The sequence below is a fragment of the Podarcis tiliguerta genome, assembly GCF_965153285.1.
Source record: "Podarcis tiliguerta genome assembly, chromosome: 13".
NCBI lineage: Eukaryota > Metazoa > Chordata > Lepidosauria > Squamata > Lacertidae > Podarcis > Podarcis tiliguerta.
Window position 1 is genome coordinate 17073884 of NC_139546.1, and position 8900 is coordinate 17082783.

Consider the following 8900-nt stretch of genomic DNA (forward strand, 5'->3'; position numbering starts at 1 on the left):
CTTTCACTGCGCAGCGATCCTTCTTGCTGTTCTGGCTTCTGAGATTCAGAATACTTTTTTTCTTGTTTTCCTCCTCCAAAAACTAGGTGCATCTTGTGGTCTGGTGCGTCTTATAGGGCGAAAAATACGGTACTTAGCAGCACCTAGATCAGCCTTTCTCAACCTGTGGGTCCCCAGATGTTCTTGAACTACAACTCCCATCACCCCTAGCTAGCAAGGCCAGAGCTCAGGGATGATGGGAGTTGCAGTCCAACAACATCTGGGGACCCACAGGTTGAGAAAGGCTGATCTAGATAGTGCAGCAAGCAACCTCTCAGGTCACCTGGTCCCATTTCCCCTCCCCTTTCTGCAAAATGCCCTGCATTTGTATTTAGAGTGTAGCAATTAATTATAAATTTGCATCTAAACCTAAAAAACCGGCATACACAAATTATGTGCCGATTTAATACAGATTTGGGTCCTTTTTAGATGCATTTCCTCTCTGGTTGTTACTGTTTGGCGATGTATAAGCGGTCATCCTAACACAGAGAAACCACTGGAGGAAACTGATGCTGAGAGGTGTTAGGCAGAGAGCACAATGGATTGGGAACGGGATGAGGAATCATAGAAATGCAGCTAATATCTGGCAGTGCTGGGAGCAAGCAGAAAATAAGCTAGGAGTGCAATATAGGAGTGACCAAGGAGTAGGGAAATATGCCTGTTTCAGTTTCTCATCTTTCCAGTCTTAGGTTTGCACATCAGTTTGTGGGGGAAAGAAGTTTTTGAAAGTTTCCACATCAGTTTTAAAAAGTCCTTTTCGGCATTTTAGAGCAAATATTCAATTCATCAGAATTTTAGTGCAATTTTCTCCCAAGCTACACATCCTTCCATGCAATTTCTCCTAAGTACTCCTTTTTGCAAAGCAGTTCCTCCTAATTTTTTAGTATGTCATTTTCACTAACATAGGCATTCACCTGTTAGTGTGTGTGTATACACACACACACACACACACACACACACACACTTATTTGTACATGCCAGAAAACTGCATTGCAAAATTCGGAGAAGTGAATATTCTGAAGGACAGCTGTGCTGCTGTTTTTATATTGTTTCAGAAGTGCAAACCAGCTAAGTTTGCCATTTAAAAGAGAACAGAATCAGATCCCTCTCCCACCCGTAGCAGAGGCACAGGAGAAAGGGAGGGTTAAAAGGTAAAGGTAAAGGTACCCCTGCCCGTACAGGCCAGTCTTGCCAGACTCTAGGGTTGTGCGCTCATCTCACAAACCCTAGGATCTGCAAGTTGGGGTTTCACACTGTTGCCTATTCTGAATCTTGACGAGGGCGATAAAACCAGGCTTCACTCACCCAAGTTCTCCCGGTTGCTCGATAAATGTGGTGCAGACTTTCTTCTTGAAGAGTTTGGGGATCCATGCCTACGGAGAAATCGGGAGTTATGGACACAACACTCCTGGAAAACCAACAGCCCAGGCCCATGACTTGTATCGCCCACAAAACCGGCACGGTCTGAAGAGGGATCTGTACCTGGTCTTTCTTGATAGAATTGGCCATGGAGCGGAAGACTGGTGCACAGCCGCTGCCAGATTGCAGCCGGCGTTTCTCCAGGCACTTTCTCTGGTGTCTCACCCGGAATGAGTAATTGAAAGACCGAGCAAGGTAGAGACAGCTTCAGATCCCACCCACAGGCGGCGGCAGAACCCCACCCTACCTTGGAACTTGCCTGACCGGAAAAACGCTTCAGAGAGACGTATAGAGTTCACCGGGGCAGATTTTGATCACAGTTACTTTCACAGCAATGCTTGAGTTATTGGGGTGCGTTTGTGTGCTTCCAGGGATAGCCACTCCTTCAGTTCTCTTTGTTTTCGTCACAGTCACACCTCCCTTCCCGCCGGGCATGTTTGGTTTAACTCATTCAGCCAAGTTTTGAGAAATGGAGATAAATAATTATGTGTGAGCCGGCGTTCTTTCAGTTTGATGTTCACTTTCCTACTATTCCACCACCAAACCCCATAATTTGCTTTAATTGGACGAGGAGTGTTGTGTTGAGAAGTGGCCAAGTTTCTAATTCGTTGAATATATCTCAAAGCCTCTGGCTGTTGGGAGGCTCCACCTCTTCCCACCAGGAAGAGTATAGTGGCATGGTAAAGACGAGGCTGGCCCCCACCCATTGGCTAAATAAGGAACAGCTGGCTTTCCTCTTCCCTCCCCAATCCTTTTTCCTTTTGCACTGTATTCACAACTACGCCATACATTTGAAGCACATGACTTCTCCCAAATAATCCTGGGAATGAGAGCTACAATTCCCAGCACACTTAACAAACTACAGATACCGGGATTCTTTGGGGAAAGCTATGCAGATGGTGTAAAGCAGTCCCTTGTTTCACCTTCTTTCACAATCCTCTCTCATCAGCCATGTGCCTGTTGCCTTTTCCACTCTGCTGATAACTTAAAAGGTACAGAGACAGTCATGGACGACTCTGGGGTTGCGGTGCTCATCTCGCTTTACTGGCCAAGGAAGCCAGTGTACAGCTTCCGGGTCATGGTTGCCATATTTCAGGAGCAGAAATCAAAAGTTGTTGAGCTTCCCCCCCCCCCACACTTTTTAGGGGCCAGAGTTGTTGAGTCCCCCCCATGAGCTTTTTTGCACAATCCCCCCCCCCCAAAAAAAAGTTGTTGTGCCATTTTTAAACATTTTCAGCATAAAACCCAACTTCCACAATGGGTTGCCGGACATTTAAATCAGCTGACGAAAATTCTGCATGAACGTGACTCTTGGCAGCCAATCCAAAGAACTTTATTGTACTAGCTATTGGCCATGACAAATTTGAATCAAAAATAAACACAAGCAAAAGGGGTGTCGCTTCGCAAATAATGGTCCCTATTTAGATATCTGCATCTCCCTTATAGTTCACTGCTATATTGCCCAGGGTCTTCTTTCAGATCTTTTTGGCCGCCAAAGCAAAAAAGGGCAGCTTTATGAGTCACTGAAACGCTTACATTGCTGAGAAGCCATAGGACCTTCTCTGACAGGGAAGGACATCTTTCCTGCACAGACAGCAAGGTGAGAAATTGCCTCCTGGGTCCAATGTATAGTGTGCAATATAGTAAAAAGTGCAAGAAGTCTTCCACCTGCGGTTGCCCACATATACAGAGTCTGTCTTTGTACAGCGCCCTGTTATATCATCTGTCTAGGACGGCGGAAGGGTTAGCTTGAAAACGCAGCTCAGAAAAAGCGAATCTAAGTGAGGCTAGCTGGAGATTTGGCTCTAAAATGGACTGTTTTTAGAAGGGGAAGCCAGGAGCATTTAGAGGATTCGATTGCTTGCAGATCACATAGTGATTCTGTCCAGACTTTCGGCAGCCAAACCCTGGCATTGTCTGGGAAATTCCGGGTGTATGGCAGCCCTATAACTTCTTCCACCTTCTCACATATTTACCTTCTCACATATTTCAAGTCATTCAAAGAAGCAAAGAGAAGGTAGAAGGTGAGAAGTAAAGATTCAATAAAGCCCTGAGCCAAACTGAGCACATTTGGAAGGCCTTGGGCCTTGGATGAGTTGGGTACACACAGCCACAAACTGATGTGAGTCTGGTTTGATTGGTCCAGAGAGATCCATGGCTGTCAGGGGGGAAAGGAAGGAAGGAAGGAAGGAAGGAAGGGCAGAGCAAGAAAACCACACAAAAAGACCAAGACTTACCTGACCAGCTGTTGCATCTTCCTAGAAGGTAGGCCCAATATTGCAGCTCTCCTTCCTGTCTGATTCATAGCTGTCAACTTTCGGATTTGAAAATAAGGGATCAGCAGCCTCACCTGTCCTGGAACAGTCTACAGGATATCTAAAAATCCAGAACAGCAGCGGGAAGCAGTGGGAAACGGTGCTGAAATAAGGGAATTTCCTGCCAAAAAAAGGGAGGGTTGACAGCTATGGTCTGATTCGCTGTCCTGCAGGTTCAGTACCTCCGCTTGTGAAAAAGCACCACACAGGGTCATATTCTCCTGCTTAACTCATAATAAATCTTGGTTTGAAGTGCAAGAATAATAATATTTGTTAGATAGAAAACCAGGCCCAGCAAACATTTGGGCATTTGTGAACCTGATAGATTGACATATGGGCCTCCTAATTTTGAGGTCTGGTGACATCACTAATAATTGTAAGAAGTAATTTTTAAAATACCATTCTCCTCCAGGAGATATAGTCAGGGATGCTTAGTTTAAAAGAAACTTGGTTGTATCTCAAAATAGTTGGGCACAGCCAAGTCAACGCCTGCTTGCAGAATGAAGTGGGAATGAGGCGAACTAGACTGCGCCACATCAGATTGCAGGTTGGCAAACTGCATTTTTTAATACTCCCCCTACATTAGAAGCTTAAATAAAAATGTAGAGAAGGCTAGAGCAGGACCATTCTCCTTGATGGGCTCGTTTTCTAGTTGCAGGGAGCGCTTCCAGGGGGGAACATTAAAAAAACCTGTAACTTCTGCCTGCAAGTTTGAAGTGGTGCAGTCCATTTCCCTACCCGTTACATGTGCGAACTGGGTCTTAGTGGATGAATCATACGAGTTTTAGTTGATTGATCCATTAAACCTGCATAAATATGCATGTGCATTTTAAAAAAACTATCATTGTAGGTGAGACAATGCTTCCTGTGTGAAGAGAAAAAGGAGCATGTCTCTTCCTTTTTAAAAATCCCTCCTTGTTTTTCAATCTGCCTGATGCATCAAGGACCTGCTTTTGCTCAGTCAAAAGGCCTTTGAAAGATTAACCGAGTCATTGACTTGCATGCCGCCTCCCAAAGGCGTTGTATCGGTATAGTAAAGTGTTCTAGGCAGAGTACATTTCCGCCTTTACTGTTTTCAAGAGCGACGAACCACTGAGGCGAGGCAGCAGCCAGTGCTGAGGTACCTTTAAAATTCATGGGAGCAATTCGTTTCAATTAAATGGTTGCTTCCTTCTGCTGCACAGGATGCCCTGAGCTTCTTTGGAAAACCACCAATAACGCTCCTCTTTTGAAAAGAAGACTCACAGTGCAATCCTATACAGTGATACCTCTGGTTACGTACTTAATTAGTCCCGGAGGTCCGTTCTTAACCTGAAACGGTTCTTAACCTGAGGTACCACTTCAGCTAATGGGGCCTCCCACTGCCGCCGCGCGATTTCTGTTCTCATCCTGAAGCAAAGTTCTTAACCCGAGGTACTGTTTCTGGGTTAGTGGAGTCTGTAACCTGAAACGTATGTAACCTGAGGTACCCTTGTACTGGGAGAAGTAAGTAGGGTCCTATCCTGGAGGAGCCTTGGACGTTAACCCCATAGCACTTGCTCCCAGGTAGGTGTCTGTAGTTGCCATCCTTTTTGGTAGCCCACTAGCCCCTGTCCTCATTTGATAGGGTCTCCTATCAAATAAGCACTCTTGGGATCAATGTGGGGTCTGTAAGCTTGGTGTGAATTTGTAAGGCCGGGTGTGCGGGAGGGCAGAGTGCTGTGGACCTGCATGTATGCTTGAGAATTGGTGTGTGCAGGGCCAGATTTAGGTTTGATGAGGCCCTAAGCTATTGAAGGTAATGTTGACAAAGGACAGCTGGACATATAAAAGGCACCAACAAATTGTCACTGTTTTTTGTGTGTTGAATATATGCTATATGGTAATATATGGACCTAATAGGTATCTAAGGGACGCGGGTGGCGCTGTGGTCTAAACCACTGTGCCTCTTGGGCTTGCCAATCAGAAGGTCGGAGGTTCGAATCCCCACGACAGGGTGAGCTCCCGTTGCTCAGTCCCTGCTCCTGCCCACCTAGCAGTTCGAAAGCACGTCAAACTGCAAGTAGATAAATAGGTACAGCTCTGGCAGGAAGGTAAACAGCATTTCCGTGCGCTGCTCTGGTTCGCAAGAAACGGCTTAGTCATGCTGGCCACATGACCCAGAAGCTGTCTGCGGACAAACACCGGCTCCCTCGGCCTGAAAGCGAGATGAGCGCAGCAACCCCAGAGTCATCCGCAACTGAACCTAATGGTCAGGGGTACCTTTACCTAATAGGTATCTAAAGCCATTTGCACATAACAAAATATTGAACTGAAATACAATTATTACAGTTTTTGGACCCTAAGCTACCGCTTGTTTAGCTAATATGTAAATCCGGCACTGAGTGTGTGTATGTGGTAGTGGTGAATTAGTGAAATGTGAGAGTTCGTTTACATTTTGCCATTTTGACGATGAGAAAGGTACACGACTTCTGTTTTATTGTGTAACATCGCAGCCTTCACTTCCTAGAAGCGTTTAGCACAGAGCTCAAATAAAACATTCAGGTCTAGCACAGTTCCAACACTATAAGCCTTAATTAAATTCTAACACTAGCTTGATCCGGAATTTAGGGTGTCCTGTGCACCCACAAACACGTAACAGTGGGAAACCTTTGTCTCTGCCTTCACCTCCTAAGCTCTGTTTCCTTTCCTTGCATCGCTTGATTCCTCATCATACAATAGGGTTTTTCGAGGGGATTTAGCCAGGCGCGCAATATAACACCTGCTGAAATTCCCTCTTCTGCACAACTATAAAAGGTGCAGGAGCTTGTCCCTATTTCGCGCCTGATGACTGCTGGGTGTCTCCCGGATAAAGGTGCAAACCGATTCTGTTGGAAAGCGTTGCCATTTGAGATCATACGGAGGTGTAAATAAAGTTGCAACTCCCACTTTTCCCCTCAACCACACACACACACTATATATATATATATATATATATATATATATATATATAAAATACTTTTCAGATATATACATTTCACTGATTTCACAATCATTTCGACATTTTAAAACTTGACTTCCTTCCCCCTCTTTCTGCGGTTCCTTAAATTTATTTTCAATATCTTCTGCATATACAAATTCACTTACTCATTTATTTATCTTCTTTAAATATATACTCTTATGTAACTTCAGGTTATTACAATAAAGTGTTTTTATCTGCTTACAATTTATCTGTAAATATTCAATAAACTTATTTCCATTCTTTTGTAAAAAGTTTGTTATCTTGATTTCTTATTCTTCTGGTAAGTTTCACCATTTCTGCATATTCCATAAGTTTTTGTATCCATTCTTCCTTTGCTGGAACAACTTCTTCTTCTTCTTCTTCTTCTTCTTCTTCTTCTTCTTCTTCTTCTTCTTCTTCTTTCCATCTTTGGGCAAGTAACATTCTGGCCACTGCAGTTGCATACATGAATAAATTTCTATACAATTTAGCTAGTACTGTCCCTATAATTCCCAAAAGGAAAGCTTCTGGGGTTTTTTTTTACAAATGTTCTTTTAAACGTCCTTTTCATTTCATCGTATATCATTTCCCTCAACCCTTTACACTTATTTATTATTTTTACGTTTATGTCTTACACACACGGCTGCAAGTTCGGGCAGCATGGCCTGTATGATGCCTGAGACGAGAGGCACCATCTTCTCCAGAAGATTGAGGGAGCCCATGCACAACGTTGTGCAATGTCCCAATGTGACACAGGGGCCCCTCTGAACGCTGAGGGGACCCTCCACCTCCCTGCTCTTCACCCAAGGCCAATCCTGGGGTTTTGGGAGGTAAGACCAATCTGAGAGTTCTGGGCATTCTAGTTTTCCTTTGCCCCCATGTGGGGACATCATTTCCTGGTGGCTTCTTGGTGTGAAGGGAAAGAGGAGGGCCTTTGCCAGGTCTCCAGCTCCTTAGCACCCTCCTTCGTTCCCTCACACACTTCTGGGTGAGTCTCTCAGTATTGTGGTTGTGTGAGTGCAGCATCCCTGACTGAACAGTTCCCAAAACCTGACTTGGACAACCTCGGTTGTAGGTGCCTCCAAGAGTCCCATTCGGTTCGGCCTGATTGTTTGAGGCGATCGCGATGGACAAATCTGTCAATTGTGGTTCTCTTCTATATCAGTCTTCAGTTACCCGCGTTTGTGCGTCGGATTGCATTAAAGGGGGAGGAGAAATCCTCTCAAAGAATTGTCAGCATTTTAGCACTCATTTCTCCCAAGTATGTGTGTGTGTGTGTGTGTGTGTGTGTAGTTTCGCCTCATGTGCACATTTTTGCAAGCCATGTTCCCTAATATAACTCCGTTTAGTACATACTTCCAGCAACGCTCCTCTGATAAAAAAATATACAGTATTTTTCAGTGTATAAACAGGGTTTTTTTAATTAAAAAGTTATGCTAAAAATTTGGGTTCATCTTATACACGGGGCAATCTCCCCCCATTTTCTCAATTTTTAGTCCCCAAAAAGAGACGTCTTATACACGGGGGCGTTTTATACACGGAAAAATACAGTATATGCATCTTTAGACACAGTTTCCCCTAATATTCATACTTTTTTTTGCGCACACAGAAAAGTGCAGATTTCTGGTTTGGGAGTGCATTATGTTTCTGGACACATGGATTAGATAGGACCACGTTATTAGTTGGACAAAACCAGGTCTCACCCCCCTCCTCCTCCTGAGGGGATTGTGACCTGTTCAGGGGCAGTTCTTGCACTGTCATCCGGAGAACAGGACACCAGCAGGAATGATCCAGGTCACTGCAGGGCTGCGCAGGTATTTATAGATCTCGGCCAGCTCTGTGGATTCGGTTTCAACCGCTGGGACCCATCAGCACATTCCTGAGGCTGCAAGGAACGCTGCCTCTCAAAAAAATAAAATGCTCTGGAGCATCACCTTGGCTCCTGAGTAGCGCTCCTTTTCCTCTCTGAAAAGCAGGGGTCCGACTTGCCTCCCTGTAAGCCTCCTCCTATCGCCATATCCTTGGGCTTCCTTTAAAAATTGATTAGGCTGCGAACTTTCGTAAAACCCAGAGATGGCATCTTTTGTGGTAGTGGGGAGTTCGGCCTAACTCCACTTTAACCATCCAAAATCGGAAGGGATAGATGATAGACTGGCTATCTATCATCT

General features: G+C 44.7%; 1 protein-coding gene across 1 annotated transcript in view; it reads right to left on the reverse strand.

The window, feature by feature from the left end:
* The window catches only part of TRPM4 (transient receptor potential cation channel subfamily M member 4), a 47141-nt gene extending 45451 nt beyond the window's left edge, over window positions 1-1690 (reverse strand). Inside the window, exons 1-2 of the mRNA XM_083408120.1 lie at window positions 1522-1690; window positions 1345-1412 (exon numbers count right to left, since the gene is read on the reverse strand). Of these exons, the coding sequence (XP_083264246.1) occupies window positions 1345-1412; window positions 1522-1548 (95 nt within the window). The 5' untranslated portion in view covers window positions 1549-1690. The remainder of the gene's footprint in view (window positions 1-1344; window positions 1413-1521) is intronic.
* Window positions 1691-8900: the final 7210 nt, after the last annotated feature.